The sequence below is a fragment of the Aspergillus tubingensis genome (genome assembly GCF_013340325.1).
Source record: "Aspergillus tubingensis WU-2223L DNA, scaffold_2, whole genome shotgun sequence".
NCBI classification, from domain to species: domain Eukaryota; kingdom Fungi; phylum Ascomycota; class Eurotiomycetes; order Eurotiales; family Aspergillaceae; genus Aspergillus; species Aspergillus tubingensis.
In genome coordinates this window covers 973,593-989,811 of record NW_023336276.1, presented here as the reverse complement: position 1 = coordinate 989,811, position 16,219 = coordinate 973,593, and the positions used below count along the sequence as shown (strand labels likewise).

Sequence of the window (16,219 nt, the reverse complement as noted above, 5' to 3'; positions counted from 1 at the left end):
GCCCGTTTGGGGTTGCAAGCTACCAGATCAGTAGGTCGAAGCGAGGATGTTCCGTGCCTATTCTGGCTTAGTTGAGCATACAAGCCATGACCGTAATAAACCGGCGTGAGCCTAAGCATGCCGCTAGTCGGAATGGCAACACATCGGCGGGCCCAAGCCTCGGCAGCGGCGTCACGCCAATAGCCCTAACGGCGCAGCGCCAGATGGTACCGTCAATTAATCCCGGGTCGAGACCGTACTGCATATGATAGTATATTGCCCTGAGCGGAGGTTAAAGAGCTTCCCTGTCCTTCCTTTGCTACTCGCATCGTCCTAGCAAGGATTCTGTCGGTTCAGCACAATCATCCGACATGTCTGCCTCGGACAGTACCAACTCATCTCCTCCAACGGAGGACGAGAAGAGCTTTGCGAAGGGTCCCAATGAGACTATCCAACCTCTTTCAGAGAGGGAGGAGAAGGCCATCATTCGCCGCATTGATCTCTGCCTTCTTCCATTGATGTTCTTTTCATACTTGCTGCAATATCTCGACAAGACCACCTTGTCGTATGCATCAATCCTGGGCCTTCTGAGTGGCACGGTATGCTCCGATCCCGTGTGCTTCTCAGCTCCAGCTTCACCTAACGTTATATTAGCACATGACCACAGCTTTTTACTCATGGACCTCGAGTGCCTTCTATTTTGGTTACCTAGTCGCATCCTACCCTGTATCCCTGGGATTTGTAAAATTTCCGCTCGGCAAATACCTTTCTACTATGATGTACGCTAGTACCCTCCCAACTTATATAACAATATACTAACGGGCCAGGATTCTATGGGCTGTCGTCTTGACATGTCACGCAGCAGCTTCCAACTTCGCAGGGATGACCGTCCTACGTGTAATGTTGGGAGTCTTTGAAAGCGCCATAAGTCCCGGGTTCACCTTGGTCGTGAGTATGTGGTATACGCCATCAGAGCACGCTCTGCGCAGCTGCATCTGGTTCGCAGGCAACGGCGTTGCTGCAATCTTCGGAGGCGTTCTTGCCTACGCCATCGGTCACATTGAAGACAGATTGGGGCCGTGGCAATGGCTCTTCATAATATTCGGACTGATCACCCTGGTATGGTCGATATTCCTGTTCTTCGCCCTGCCCGACTCCCCACGTAACGCCAAGTTCCTCCAACCGAATCAGCGCGAGCCAGCCTACCTTCGCGCGCAAGCATGTCAGAAGAGCTACCAGAGCCGCGAATGGAAGAAAGATCAATTTATTGAAGCATGGCTTGACCCGAAGACATGGTTCTTGTTCGTCTACAACTTCATGGTCTCCCTACCAAATGGAGGCATAACAAACGTGAGTTCTCTCAAGCTCTCTCAAGCCATCTGAACCATATGAAAGAAACATGCACTAAACAAGTAGGCAGTTCTCTAGCCTGGTTATCGAGTCTTTCGGCTTCGATACCTTCAACACTCTCCTGTACAGCATCCCCATGGCTGCTGTGGCTCTCGTCTTTCTGCTTGTTAGTGCATTCACGTGCAATCGCTTCCGTGGTCTCCGCTGCTACTGGATGATTATCACTCTTCTGGTCAGCCTCATCGGTATTCTCCTCATGCGGCAGCTTCCTACTGAGAAGAAATGGGGTCGGTTGGTAGGGGTCTGGCTCGTCAGTGTCTTTGGTGCCGGATGGCCTCTTAGTCTCAGTCTGGTCTCGAGCAACTTTGCCGGATTCACCAAGAAAAGTACCGTGACAGCTATACTTTTCATTGGGTACTGCGTGGGAAATATTGCCGGCCCGCAGTTATTTAAGACCAACGAAGCGCCAAAATACTTGGTAAGAGCCCTCTCTTCTATCTCACTCAGTCTTCCTTTGTCTGCTGTTTTTGAGGTACTGACGGCAAGTGTAGACTGCGTTCGCCGCTATTCTGGCCTGCTTCTGCATTGCTGTCGCGGATGTTATTGCCCTGCGAGTATACATGATGTGGGAGAATGAGCGAAGGAATCGCAAGCAGGGCCGGACCATTGAGCCCGAGTCACCAGAGATGGAGGATGCTGTCCAGGCTTATTCGGGCCACAACGAGTCAGGCGATGTTACAGATTGGCAGAACGAAAATTATCGGTACTGTTTGTAGGATATGATAGAAGCAGGTACAGGAGGATAAGTGTACAGTAGGGTTGAAAAGGTGAAAAAATTGATACTGCTTAATTCTGGAAACGATGCTTGGGGTATACAGCTGGAAATCATGTGCACGTGAATCAGGTGACGAAGAATCCTCAGGCGAAGCTCGTCTGCCACCCCAGGAATTCCATCACCAACTCCCACTCAAACCGACCGGTTCGTGTTCTCTCCCCTGCCACATAAAGCTCACGTCGCTGCCACAGTAATTCAACAACTGTCTGTGCCCGTACCGTATTCTCATACGGGGCTTTTGCCTGAGCTGCCTGGAATTGTGCCAAGGCCCGTGCTTTCTCAGATTCGGTCGTACTGCAGCACGAGGCAATGAAGAGTGGCCATAAAGGCCAGGAGATTGGGAGGTGATCCAGCGATGAGACTATTGATTCTACCAGAGATAGGATATAGTCGACATGGCGCTGCTTCCGCGTTGCATCCAACCCCAGACTGTGTTCACTGGTGTAGCCGAGGAAAGCTGGCGTGGACGCTTCTGAGAGAAGCAGGCACGCAGCAAGACGATAGGATTCGCCAGTGTACTCAAGAAGACGACGCCTATGGACAACCTCGGCGGAATCCTGGCATCGTCGCAGTGATTCAGGGAGCAAATGTGTTGTGTCCTGGAGATTCCTTTGTAAAGTGATAATTTTGGCCTCGACGGCGCTTCGTCTCTCTTCAACTTCGAACCCTTCTCCATACATGACCTGCACATCATCCTTGAGGCTCAATATATCATTAATAAGCAGGAGCATGCGGTTACTCATGCCATTCCACACGTCAATTTCGCGAAGCGTATCCGGTTTCATGGCCTTGGACAGTGACTCTGAAGATGTCCAGCAGGTCCCTTCTTCTACGGGTAACGAGGGATCGTTCCGCACTTCTACAGCTGGCAGTACCTTGTCAATTGGGAAAAGGGACTTTGCCAGCACCAGATGCGCCGAGAAGTAACTCATGAATAGTTGCGGCACATATGTTTTTGTGTGGCGACGAACCCTCTGCTTGATGACCATCTGGAAACATGTCAGGTGGCGAACCCAAGAGGCGTCACAGCTGTGGGATATCTGCGGCGAGTCAATACTGAAAACTCATGAGAATACCAAGAACGAGGAGACTACATACAGCCGAAGAGCAGAGAAATATAGTCGGCAGCAGCACGTCTTCAATCTCAAAACAACTTTCCGCTAACGCTTGACGCAAGCCTTTGAGTACCCTTTGCCGGACCTGCATTTCAAATAGTTCAAAGCGACTATCGATTGATCTCAGGTACTGCGCGCTGGTCATGAGTACAGAATAATATGCTAATTCAGACCGAAATACCATGCGCATTACTGTATTGCGAAGAGGATTGGTTTCCTCGTTGTCAATAGTAACGGCAGCAGGGCACATCATCGACTCGTAAAACGACAAGCACACATCATCAACATCGGGTACCCCGAGAGTCCAAGGCAAGGTTCGGAAATTGATATTTGATGACTGAACCTTGCTTTCTTTCCAGTGATGATACTGACTCTGATATGTGTCTCGGGTCAATAAAGAAACGCCTTTTGACGTCGCGGCCCGCAGTGGGCTGTGCGAAGAGGGTGGAGTGAGGATCAATGCGGAATCCCCGTCGCTATCAGGCTGATCTTTGCGTTCGATCCGCTTCGAAGGCGGAAGCCGATCGTCCTCTTCAGATTCTTGGTATGGAAGCGAACCTCTTCTGGTTACGATGCCGGTTCGTCCATGACATTTCCCCGCGGCCCGCATATCATCCTCCCATTGAAGGCGGACCCCGTAGTTGCATCGATTCTTCGACCGTTGGCATCGCATACATACTGGATGAGCTTCTGGACGCACCGGAGAATAAGCTTCGTTGTCGTTGAAAATTTGCCGTGTAGAACACCGAATCGAGTCATAAGGAGCACGAGGCTCCTATCAACCTAGGAATGGGACAGGCAATGGACAACACGCACCGTCGCATTTGACCCGTCTCCGACGACACGTAAGACAACCGCTGCGGGACCGGATTCTGGGCTGGGATGTCATCGGAGGCGACGAATCTGAGTCGGAGGAAGTTGGAGGGCCAGGGTTCAACGACCACGAGATGAACATATCGACAGTCAATCATGTCTTTATTATGACACTCAGCGCCAGATCTAGTTATTTCCCTTGTGAGAAGGACAAGACGGGGAACAGACCTTTGGGGGACTCCAAGTGGGCTAAACAGGCTTACGGAGGGGGAAGGCTATGGTGCATGGCCGGGCACACAGTCATCTCCTACCTCGGGGCGGCCACGGACGAGCTGAAAGCCTAACAATGCGGTTAATATCGAGGGCTGGATGGGATTGGCGAGTGGGTGAAGCTCCATCCGCCATCGGAACGCTAATCGCGTCCGAGGCGGACACTAATGAGGTTTCCCCGTACCCTGAGGACGGTAGGAACGGTCCGTCAGCCAACAGTCGCTGGAGTTCCCCCCTCATCATTTAGTGGGATAGCAAGCTGAAACCAACGGTGTGATTGCGTGTCCAATCGCCTCGAACCATAGTCAACTAATCTTACCATCGGCGGTAATCCGATTACTGATGCCTTTCGATTCAAATCGCGCATTCCTAGGCTTTCATCGGAGGATCGGGCTCCACTCGAAGACCAGGAATGTCATCCTGGACCGAGCGCTAGATGATACAGTTATCCATCAAATCTAGGTTTACCTTATGAGATGGCTCGATGCGGCCATCCGACTGAGCTTTCTCGGCTACTAGATAGTATCGCAATGTCCTCAAATCCCCACCATTTGTGCCAATATTCTCGTCCCGCCTCAGGAAAAGAAATTACGCGACTAATCCTGCTGTACTCGATCCAGGTCCAGACCATGGAGTTTTCCATTAGTTCATTGGAAGGATTTCAATTCCAGCTGGTGCCAATTACCCCTGTAGCATGGAGGAAGTATTTAGCAGGCCTGCATCATGAGATCTAGAGCCCTATAAACCGATCGGGGCCTGCAGGAACCTCAGAGGGACCAAAGGTCCTAGGCACATGGTGTGTTTCAGAGCATGTAGGCTACCATTATGAGCTCGCAAGAGACTGCCTCGAGGGTACCTGTGGTGATAGCTGGATACACCGTTCCTATCGTCTGCATGGTGCTATGCACAGGTTTACGGCTTTTCGTGAAAGTTCGTGGTCCATCAGAGGACCGCTTTCATGCAGATGACTGCCTAATTACCCTAGCCACGGTGCGTTTACCTCCCTATCGCCTGGTACCTGCGCATACTGACGATCCTTTTTGTTTTTGGTTAGATACTGGAGGTAGCGTACAGTATTATCATGCTGGCTGTCGGTATGAATGCCCTCGAGGATGCATCTCTGGCCGGAATCCAGCTAATGTACTTAGGGATGCGTCATGGATTCGGTAAACATGGTTCAACTCTTGCGACTACTGACCTAGAGGCATTCTTGAAGGTACAATGAGCCATTGACTACCTTCAATGCAACTAACACATATATAGGGAGACTATATTGCTAGCCACCTCTATAATGTCGGCCTGGCAAGCGTCAAACTCGGAATCCTCGCCTTATACTACCGCATATTCGCCATACAGTGGTTCCGCAGGACAGTAATTGGCTGTGTCACATTCGTCTGCCTGTGGATTGCGACCATAGAGATCTTTATGGGCCTGCTCTGTCGACCCCTGAAGGCTTTCTGGGATGCCAGTATCAAAGGCCATTGCTTCAACTCCAGCGCACTGTCATACTACGTCAACACCTCCAACATGATCACCGACCTTGTCATATTTGCTCTCCCAATAGGAGTGATTGTGCGGCTCCGTACGACCCGGAGCAATAAAATTGCCCTCTGTATTATATTCTCCATTGGATTCATGTAGGCTCCTTCCCCCATCCTGCCCTCGCATTAGCCAGGCACTAACACTTCCATGATCACCAGAACATGCGGTATAAGCGCTGCCCGTCTAGCCTTCGTCTTTGCCGAAAGCTCGTCCGACATCACCTGTGCGTCCTCGCCCCTCTTCCACCTCCACAAACTACCACCACACTTGAACACACACTAACATGATACAAACAAAGGGGACGGCGTCGACCTCGGAGTCCTATCCGGCTTTGAATCGCTCGGGGGCATCCTCTGCGCCAACCTCCCCATCATCTACCGCCTCTTCAGGCAAGCCGCACAGAAAGTCACCAGCCGAACAGGAGGCAGCTCCTCCCTTCCCCACCTACAGTATGGGCGCGAGTCCAAGACTTTCACGTCACGGTCACGCCCTCGCCGACACCGTCTTAGCGAAACGCTCAATGAACAGTGGATCCAATTGCAGAACGGCAATTCGTCAAATGATAGCCATCTCCCTGGGGGACCACAGGATTTCGCTGTGCAGAAGGTGGTGGACATGGAGACGGGGATGGAGGTAGTGCGGCTGAGTAATATCCCAAACGCTATTACAGTGAAGAGGGAGTTCCATCAGACGGTGGAGGGTCGTCGGTGATAAATCTCCTTTGGTGCTGTCTGTCTAGAGAGTAGTCATTCATTTGTGTCCCTGTCGGGGAGAATTTCCTTATGTTGAGGTAGACAAAAATAGATGAACAGTCATCCCTTACTTTGGAACTTTAGGGAACCATGGTAAGTCGAGAATGAGAACGGAATAGTAACTCATAAAACATCCCCCAACCATTTCACCCAAAGAGATACGTAGTCGGAAACCCTTTGAGTTGGTTCCATACTACCGAAGTGAATATATTATTCTCGCAAGATACTAACTAGTGTAGGTATCGAAATTAAGGATGAAGTACTGGATCAGATGGTGGGTACTTAGCACGGTCAAATGCGAAGTACTATTAAGTAGCAGGAGTATCAACTCGACATCGAGGCGATTGATAGTATACTACTATATATTTGCACTGAACACAGATGTGAAATCACATGCCTTCAAGAACTCTACCTTCTGGCTCCCGGCTTACTTGGATACATCTTTAGATCGCATTTTCAGCTTTTCTGGTTGGGCTGGGGCGTAGCTGCTACAATTTTAAAGTTCGTATAGATGGTATATAGTAACAATCTTCGGGTTTTTCATCTATTAGTAGTTACTAGTAGAGAACAGGTCGTTCCGAGATGCTATGTAGGTCGGCTTTGAGAGGGATTATGTGTCTTCGGATGATCCAGAGTACATCTTTGTATCAAAAATAATCAGTGTTTATGTTTTCAGACAATAAGTCACACGAACGAATGATATCAAGTACAGGAAACCTGACCCGTACCCAGGCCAACCAGTCCAGTCCAAACCGACTTATCTAGATTATATACATGCATGAGAAGGCATTCACAAAATGTAGTAGACCTATAGACACATTGCGCCTTTCCGAAACCGCCCAAATAAAAGAACATAGCAAGGACAAAGAGGGGAATCGCCCAGGCATATTTACCGAATCACTATAGACAGACAAATTACAACACTTTGTAGGTTGGTGGTTTATTTCAACCGCCAATGACCATCCAAGCGATCATACCTCCCCACATGCCCACAAAAGCAATGGTCAGGATGGAGGCACCCGCCTTGTCGCCCGTGGTGATCTTCGATTCGGTACTGCCGCTGTCGGTGTTGTCGCCTGTACCCGCGTTCGGATCGCTAGTACTGTTGCCGCCAGTACTGGAGGTCACAGGGGCCGTTTGCTTCGTGCTATACAATGCGGAGGCCAGAACGTTGGTGACGGCGATCTCTTCCTCCATTCCGTTCCACCCATCCCACTTCTTGGGATACCAGCGCACACCACAGGTGTTGTTGCCCATTCCGTTGCAGGAAGCTGCGGCAGCTTCGGCGGACCCCTGCAGTTTTGGCAGAATGAGACTGGACGTCGACGGCATAATCAGAGCCACAAGCCCAAGCCATCCCGTGACGAGTCCCTTGAACAGAATTTCGTTGTCGTTGCACACTTCGGCCGGTTCGCAGAGAATTTCGGACATGATGTTTCCACCATACTTCGCCGGGAAGAAGGTGTCGAGCGTCACGTTCAAGAGACCCTCCGCCGCGTTCTTCCATTTGGCCTTGCCGGTCTGCGAATGGCATTAAATTAGCACCTGCTTCCTCCACACCTGGCGGGGAGCCGAAATTACTTACATAGTTGTACATGTACGCGGCTCCCGTCAAGAAGACACCGTAATTGTAAGACCACTGATTGTTTCCTTGGGTTTTGCAGTTATTATCGACATCGGTGGAGTCGGCCACGTTCCAAGTCTGGTTGTTTAACAACGGAGTCGAGGCACACCAATCGAAAATCTTCTCTGCCCAGTCGGCGTACGTGTCGTTGGAGGTGTAGCGGGCCAGGCGGGCAGCGAGTTGGAACAGACCTCCGTTAGAGATGGAGTTCTTCATGGCGTAACCGGCTTCATAAGGATAGATCTGCCAGCGCAGACCACCGCCACATGTCGAATCGTCCCATCGATCGACCTGAGTGTTGTAAACGCCCTGGGCCAAAGCGAGCCAGGAGTATCCGGAGGAACTGTCGGCGAATTCGATCTCGGCAGCAGTGATGGCGGCAAGACCCCAGAACATTTGATCGTCGTTACCCTAATAGACAGCGAGAAGAGTCAGACAATTGTTCAAGCTCAGGGGGGAATGGGTATCGTCATGTCGCTTACCAAGTAACTACTGTAGTTGGCGGGCATGTAATCGCAGTCACCCGCCTGCCATTGCATACCTTGACGGACCTCGTCGTTGTAGGTACTGTCTCCGGTGTAGTACCAGTAGAGGAGCAAACTTGTGAAGAGTGCACTACCTTCCCACCACTTGCTAGGGAAAGCACCGGGAATCTGACCGGTTTCGTTTCCATGATACCAGGTCATGGACCCGTAGGCGGTCTTACTGGCGGCATCCTTGATGGAACCTATACGGACGATGATGATGGTGGTCAGTTGTCAATTCATAACATTGGTGTATCTTGTTGGAATGGAAGACACGGGGGACTAAATTTAGTGACGCAACTGCTTCCAATAATGTAGGAGAGGGGAAGGAGAACGGGATAAGAGACGGGCGGTGACAGCAGAGGATATAATAAAGGAAAGAGATAGAAGTGGGGGGGAAAGCATACTGGTACTGCTGATATCGATATCAATGGCGTGGGAGAGCTGAGAGAAAAGCGCTGTGTTTAGGAATAACCCCCCATACAGGCAATCTCGAACGAGACGCATGGCGGGAGGGAGCGGGGAGGGAAAGAGAGAGAAAAAGGGGTGGGAGGAGGAGAAGATGGGAAGGAAACGAATGTATAGAAGCGAGGGACACGGTCAAGGAAGAGACTGACCAGCAGAAACGGAGAGTAAACGAGAGTGTAAAGGGAAGAGGGGGGGTTGATAGGATGGAGACAGTTGACAGTCAAGTCAAGAATGGGGATGATGGCATTGCAGCAAGACAAGAAAAGCAAGAGGGAAATCAAGCTGCGTAGACGCCGGGCCAGGCCTATTTTTAATCGGCGGGAAAAAAGAAGGGAAGAAAGGCCCAAAAAAGCCAACCATCGGCACTGGTGGAGTTGGTCCCCGTCCACGTCAGCTCCTCGTGCAATCAGCGTCCTCGCCCTCGCATTTCTTCTTGACCCCAAGGGTCATGGTGTGACAGGGTCAGAAGGGGTTCAGAAAGGAGCTAAAAGAGGGTGATGGAATTCCTGCCCCAATAGTCATCCGAGTTTATTTATTTGGTTCCCTGGAGAGAAGTTGAGGCTGGATGGAAGTGGAAGTACTTTGGAAGTTCTGATAATAAATATCATTGTGAGCCTGAGGCCACAATACGAATACGGCATATTCCGATCATCAATTTCTTCTTTGGGATGTTTCTTTCCCTTTTTTTTGCCCCTGGAAAATGAAACCAAACAATAATCCCGAACAAAGGCTGAGTTGAGTGAGTTCTGGCCCGGCGGGTACCATGGATCCTCTTTGACTTCCCTTTCCCCATGAATGGCTGCCACAATCAGTCCGTCTTGCAACTTTGCGCCCGGTCGCAAAGATAGGCATGTCTTGCTATCACAAGCTTTCTTGCCCAGCACTGCTAATCCTCACCAAGCAATGCCGGGCATTCCGCAGTTTGAACTGTCATTGCAGCCTGTGATCTTGGCAGAACCCAATCAGCCGATCGGGGGGGAACAGTCAGCCCCCCTGGCGGGTACATCATCACAAGCACCACTCGGAATGCCATTGGGAGTTTGTCTCTGCTCGGACGCGCCATCGTCAGCGCTCTTTGATCAGGATCGTCACCTGCTTTGGGGTCGAAGCTTGCGATCGCTGCGAAGGGCTGTAAGTGTTTATACTATTCAGAGCGTTCTTCCCGTTGCTCTGGATCTTCGGTGTCTAATTCTCCAACAACCAACACAAACTATGGGACCTCGTTCGTCGCTCAATTGTGAACCTGAATTCTTCGCACTTATCCCCCCTTCTGCAGGATGGCAATGAGCCGTTCTAGACTTCTGCGCCGTAGTTAATTGCGGAAGTACCTGCGTGTGTCAGCCTTGACACTCCGATCCTGGTCCGTCATGTGACAGGACATCAATGTTTGTCTGGTTTGTTGATCTCTCCTTGTGACTATGAACAAGGGTAGTACTTCATTGTCATTGAAGATGCCATCTAGGCAAACAGCACACTGCAGTCATTCATATCGTTTTCGTTTGATAATTATCAGTTATATCCGAATCATAAGTATACAGGGTGGATAATCCGACGGAAAAAAGAGACTGAGACATTGTCTTACTTTCAGTTATCAATATGCCGCCCTCCCCGTCTCCGTCATCGTCTCCACCACTATGTTCCCGTAAGCGAAACTTGAGTTTCATGTTTACCAGCCATTGCTCACTCAGCTCAGGACTATAAATATGCAGTGTTGATATCTAATATGATCTTGTATTGATCAGTGCACTCATTTTCTTATCTATTCAGCAAGTCAAATATACATAAGATCTCATCAACTATATATACTGCACAGAAGACAAGAAGACTAATTCCTTAACGAAAATATATACTACTTTTACTAGCATCATCTCCCACCGCACATACTTAAGTACTAGTAGATGGTTCCACCGGGTCTAATTGAGTCTTGAATACTATTACGTGCTCAATGTTATGGCATAGCGAAGAGCTTACTTGGGGATTATCGACTGGAATAGCCACTGGAAGAGGTATCTCGTTTGGTCTTCTCTATTTGTCTCTGCCCCTGCCATATATTCTGCAAACATTCACAGCGTTGCTTCAACCTCATCCACAATGGTCACCTTAATGCTCCCGTTTCTGGTATCCGCACACAGATTCAAGGCATCCACGGCCTTCTCTAGGGGAAATACGTGCGACACCAACTTCTTCAAGTCCAATAGGCCCCCACTGAGACACGCTATTGCAGGCGGCCAGGTATCGCGGTACCGGTTGATGAACCGCAAATCGATCTGGCTTGGTTAGTGGTCTTATTTTCAACAAGCTTAAAACGAGGAAGGCTTACTTCTGCCAGGGAGATATGCATAAATGGCAGGTTATTCATTACTGCCTTTCCCACGCCAATGACGACCACTGTACCACCCCGACGAGCGGTAAATGCTGCGGTACACACACTGTTCTCAACACCAGTACACTCTAATACAGTTTCTGGGGCGTTGTACTCGTCCGGACCAAAAATTGCTCGGATTGCCTTAGCGTTGCCTTCCGCATCTAGTGTTGGATTAACCTGGTATGTGTTGCACCAAGGCGCAAATTCCTTGGCAAAGGCGAGTCGCTTTGGCTCAATATCTGTGATGACAATGGGGTGGGCCCCTGATGCACGAGCAGCTGCGAGGGCGATCAGTCCAATAGGCCCGGCACCGCATACGACTACAGCACGACCTAAATGAAGACGCGCGACCTGGACTCCGCGCATGACGACCGAAAGTGGCTCGAGGAGGGCTCCTTCAAGATAGGATATATTGTCCGGAAGCCTGTAAGACAATTTAGCATACTTAGCTCAATCCAATAGGAACCAAAACGCACTTATGTAACCATTTAGCCGGATGGACCTTGTAGCGTTGGATGGTACCCGCATAAGGATATACTCCCGCAAATTGGACGTCCTCGCAAAGGTTGTAGCGACCGTCATCACAGAGGAAGCACTGTTCGCAAGGAACCCCAGGTTCGACGGCGACTCTGTCACCTGTGCCTTCCGATAAGTTATCCATTGCAGACATAATGCACAGCGTGACTAACCAGGCTGGAGATGGGTCACTCCATCTCCACACTTTAGCACCACCCCCGCTGCTTCATGGCCAATTATGCAATCTCCCTCGAAGACTAGCTCTCCAATGCGACCGGTTTTCCAGAAATGAATATCGGACCTAAGCACGTTAGTGAATAGTGCACACATGTAAATATAGCCAATATTCTTGCATACCCACAGACGCCAGTGGCTTTGATTTGCAGCAGGACCTCACCTCGCCGTGGCGCATACACCGGGGCGGGGACATATTTGAGATTGTGATCTGCCGTGATCTGGAGAGAGGGATTAGGGAATGGAGGCGACAATTGCACCTGCTCCGTCGGCGATGACTTTGAGGTAGACGTTGGAGCCGGGCTCGATAGAAGGACAGAAGGGGCCATGATGTTGTATGGTGTATGATCTGAACGTTGGAGTTAGAGAGGACGCCTGGGGTGCGTCTGGTTTAAGCTGAAAACATCTTGGGCGTCCCCAGGTTAGCTGGGAGTGACACAATTGCTGAACTCGAGCAATAGGATGCAGCGGAGATAAGCTACCTCTGCCTGGGCATCATGGAGATGGCAACTGGAGGCACGGATGACCCAGCGTGGATCCAGTCCAGGTCATACCTTCCCCGCATGGAATTTCTGGGGTCGGGTCCAGTACTTACCCTTTTGGGTATTCCACATCCGCTTTCCCCGATCTGGTGGTTGGCGCCTCCAATTACCCGATTGGGAAATGGGCTTAATGCTGCCGGATGAGGTTATTCGGATCCAGTTCTTCATGCTCAGTCCACCTTCACTCTGCAGAACTGGGCTTGTTCTGTTCCCACCTTTTCTCTGCTCTGGGCACCGTGCCTGTTATAAATTTGACCCATGTCCCCTCTTGCCCCGCGCCATGTATCGCCCTCAGAATCATTCCTGCAACTATGGCTGTTGGTCCTGTCCCGCAAAGTAATGGCGCATCGGCCTTGCCGCTGGTGCGCCAGCTGTCTAAAGATCACGACCATGTCTTGAAATCATTCCGTCTTCTAATTTCCGACCTGTGCCAGCAGTTCGGCGGAGGCCACCCGGGGTATGAGTCCACCGATAATGAGCTCAGCAGAACAAAGGGTATTGACTGACTTGACCAGTGGAGCTATTGGCATGGCGGCCATAGGAGTCGCCCTCTGGCGATATGTTATGCGATATGCGCCACACACCCCAGACTACTTCAACCGCGATCGCTTCATCCTTTCCAACGGCCATACCTGCCTCTTCCAGTACGCCTTTTTACATCTCACTGGCTACAAAGCCATGACTTTCGAGCAGCTCAAGTCCTATCACTCCGACCGCGTCGACGCATTATGCCCGGGCCACCCGGAAATCGAACACGAGGGCATCGAAGTCACCACAGGCCCCTTAGGTCAGGGCATCGCCAATGCTGTTGGTCTTGCCATGGCCACGAAGAACCTGGCGGCCAACTTCAATCGTCCTGGGTACGATGTCGTATCCAACCACACCTGGTGTATGATAGGAGATGCATGTCTGCAAGAAGGAGTCGGACTCGAGGCAATCTCCTTCGCGGGTCATCTCAAACTCAACAACCTGACAGTCATCTACGATAACAACCAGATAACCTGCGATGGTTCAGTCGATCTGACCAATACAGAGGATATCAACGCTAAGATGCGTGCCTGTGGCTGGAACGTCATTGATGTGGAAGACGGTTGCTATGATATCGAGGGGATTGTCCAAGCCTTGGAGGAGGCTCGCGTTTCCCCAGAAAAGCCTACTTTCATAAACGTCCGGACCGTCATTGGTCTAGGCAGTAAGGTGGAGGGCATGGCTGCTGCTCATGGTGCTGCATTTGGTGCTCCAGACGTAGCAGAGATGAAGAGGAAGTATGGCTTTAACCCTGAGGAGCACTTCGTCATCAGTGATACAGTCCGAGAGTTCTTCCAGGAGCTCCCTGCTCGAGGCGAAGCTCTTGTTCAGCAGTGGAACTCGTTAGTGAAGCAATATAGCGCAGAACATCCTGAGCTTGGGGAAGAGTTCCAGAGACGCATTCGCGGAGAGCTGCCTTCGAACTGGAAGGACCTTATACCTTCCAGCTTCCCTGATAAGCCAACGGCTACGAGAGCTTCATCCGGCCTAGTATTCAACCCTCTGGCTAAAGATATCAAATCTTTCATGGTCGGAACGGCTGACCTGAGCCCGTCCGTGAACATGATCTGGCCGGGCAAAGTTGATTTCCAGCACGTAAGTTCATTCTTGCTGTTTCTCTTAGACCATTTCGTGGCACCATACTTACTAGATACAGCCTGATCTACGTACCACTTGCAATATCAACGGTAACTATTCCGGCCGATATATCCACTTCGGAGTGCGTGAACACGCCATGTGTGCCATCTCGAACGGGCTGGCAGCGTTCGCTCCAAACACATTCATCCCTATCACTTCTTCCTTTTTCATGTTCTATCTTTATGCTGCTCCTGCTGTGCGCATGGGAGCTCTTCAACACCTTCAGGTTATCCACGCTGCTACTCACGATTCCATTGGCATGGGAGAAGATGGTCCGACACACCAGCCGATAGAGCTGGCAGCGCTCTACCGTGCTATGCCAAACCTGCTGTATATTCGACCGGGCGATAGTGAGGAGACAGCAGGAGCCTGGCTTGCAGCCCTGGAGGCCAAGAAGTCATCCAGCATTATCTCCACCTCCCGTCACGCTCTGCCCCAGTTGAAGCAAACACGCCGGGAGGGAGTGGCCCATGGCGCGTACGTGCTGGAAGAGGCTGATGCTGCCGCAGTGACGCTCATTGGCGTCGGCGCAGAGCTCTCATTTGCGCTTGATGTAGCCCAGCAGCTGAAGGAGACTAAAGGGATTGCGGTACGCGTCGTCAGTTTCCCGTGCCAGCGACTGTTCGAGCAGCAGGCCCTCGAATACAAGCGCACGGTCCTGCGACGCCATCAAGGGATCCCGGCGGTGGTAATCGAGCCATATGCGCCGAACGGCTGGGAGCGGTATGCCGATGCAGGCATCAACATCCGCCGATTCGGCCACAGTTTGCCGGGCAAGGCTGCATACAAATTCTTCGGCTACGAGACCGGAGTGATGGCGGCCAAGGTGGGCGATTATCTGGACCGACTAGAGAAGGGAGAGTGGCAGCGAGGAGAATTTGTGGATCTGTAGGCTACTGATCCTTTCGATATCATTACCATTCAATGAATAAACTTAGACCTAAGTCAACTTACCAATGGAATAGTCCAACTCTGTAGGAATTGGCAGATGGCCGGAGTAGAGATGTGGGGATTGACTAGAGGGAAGATCCACCCAGACGCGCCGGGCTCGTATTGGGGAATCGGAAGCGCCATCCCTCGCTGCTTTAGTCTCCCCACTTCCCCTCCCTTCTTCCCAACTCAATTCCCCTCCACGTTGTTATCTATAGACGCTTCGGATCTTATCTCTAGAGGATCCAGACTATTGCTAACCCTGGAATCTTCTCACAATGGCTTCCGCTGATGCCGCAATAAATGAATCACCACTCACCGCTCCCAAGACGCTAGATGGCTTTTTTCTTCGCGTATCACACGCACTCAAACTCAGTCCCTACGATGCTTACACACTACACCAGTTACCTGGGAACAAGAAAGTTCAAGCAAGAGTGTATTGCCAGGCCCGGACGGGATTAGACTTTCCCATCAACGAGACCTGACTTGCAAGCTATATGGCTAAACATACTAAGACATGAAAGAACAGGACAGGACAGGATAAGACAGAACAAGACACAAGAAGCCAGAAGTCTGCTTCACAAATAACGAAAAAGGATGAGACAATCAACACCAACAACCTGAAGATAACCAAGATGGAGATAAAGAAACGAGCAAATCTCAAGGGTATATCAACCTCTCAGGCTAAGCAACAC

The 16,219-nt window shown here is 50.7% G+C and overlaps 6 protein-coding genes across 6 annotated transcripts; 3 read left to right on the top strand and 3 right to left on the bottom strand.

Annotated features, from left to right (window-relative positions):
* Positions 1-350: 350 nt before the first annotated feature.
* Positions 351-2,105, top strand: AtWU_00908 (vitamin H transporter; the record flags this gene model as incomplete). The annotated part of the gene is made up of 5 exons (XM_035496023.1): positions 351-578; positions 634-758; positions 807-1,329; positions 1,400-1,807; positions 1,881-2,105. The coding sequence occupies 5 exons, from the start codon at positions 351-353 to the stop codon at positions 2,103-2,105; spliced, it is 1,509 nt and encodes a 502-aa protein (XP_035351916.1).
* A 142-nt stretch (positions 2,106-2,247) lies between these two features.
* Positions 2,248-3,889, bottom strand: AtWU_00907 (transcription factor domain-containing protein; the record flags this gene model as incomplete). The annotated part of the gene is made up of 2 exons (XM_035496022.1): positions 2,248-3,204; positions 3,263-3,889. The coding sequence occupies 2 exons, from the start codon at positions 3,887-3,889 to the stop codon at positions 2,248-2,250; spliced, it is 1,584 nt and encodes a 527-aa protein (XP_035351915.1).
* A 1,298-nt stretch (positions 3,890-5,187) lies between these two features.
* AtWU_00906 (integral membrane PTH11-like protein) lies at positions 5,188-6,615 on the top strand (the record flags this gene model as incomplete). Its single annotated transcript, XM_035496021.1, has 6 exons — positions 5,188-5,352; positions 5,417-5,456; positions 5,511-5,578; positions 5,626-5,999; positions 6,063-6,127; positions 6,203-6,615. The coding sequence occupies 6 exons, from the start codon at positions 5,188-5,190 to the stop codon at positions 6,613-6,615; spliced, it is 1,125 nt and encodes a 374-aa protein (XP_035351914.1).
* Positions 6,616-7,601: 986 nt separating this feature from the next.
* AtWU_00905 (glycoside hydrolase family 76 protein) lies at positions 7,602-9,311 on the bottom strand (the record flags this gene model as incomplete). The annotated part of the gene is made up of 4 exons (XM_035496020.1): positions 7,602-8,177; positions 8,242-8,691; positions 8,763-9,007; positions 9,212-9,311. The coding sequence occupies 4 exons, from the start codon at positions 9,309-9,311 to the stop codon at positions 7,602-7,604; spliced, it is 1,371 nt and encodes a 456-aa protein (XP_035351913.1).
* A 2,024-nt stretch (positions 9,312-11,335) lies between these two features.
* Positions 11,336-12,716, bottom strand: AtWU_00904 (putative alcohol dehydrogenase; the record flags this gene model as incomplete). The annotated part of the gene is made up of 5 exons (XM_035496019.1): positions 11,336-11,539; positions 11,593-12,061; positions 12,114-12,273; positions 12,327-12,454; positions 12,511-12,716. The coding sequence occupies 5 exons, from the start codon at positions 12,714-12,716 to the stop codon at positions 11,336-11,338; spliced, it is 1,167 nt and encodes a 388-aa protein (XP_035351912.1).
* A 524-nt stretch (positions 12,717-13,240) lies between these two features.
* AtWU_00903 (transketolase) lies at positions 13,241-15,486 on the top strand (the record flags this gene model as incomplete). Its single annotated transcript, XM_035496018.1, has 3 exons — positions 13,241-13,386; positions 13,445-14,552; positions 14,614-15,486. The coding sequence occupies 3 exons, from the start codon at positions 13,241-13,243 to the stop codon at positions 15,484-15,486; spliced, it is 2,127 nt and encodes a 708-aa protein (XP_035351911.1).
* Between the last annotated feature and the right edge of the window lie 733 nt (positions 15,487-16,219).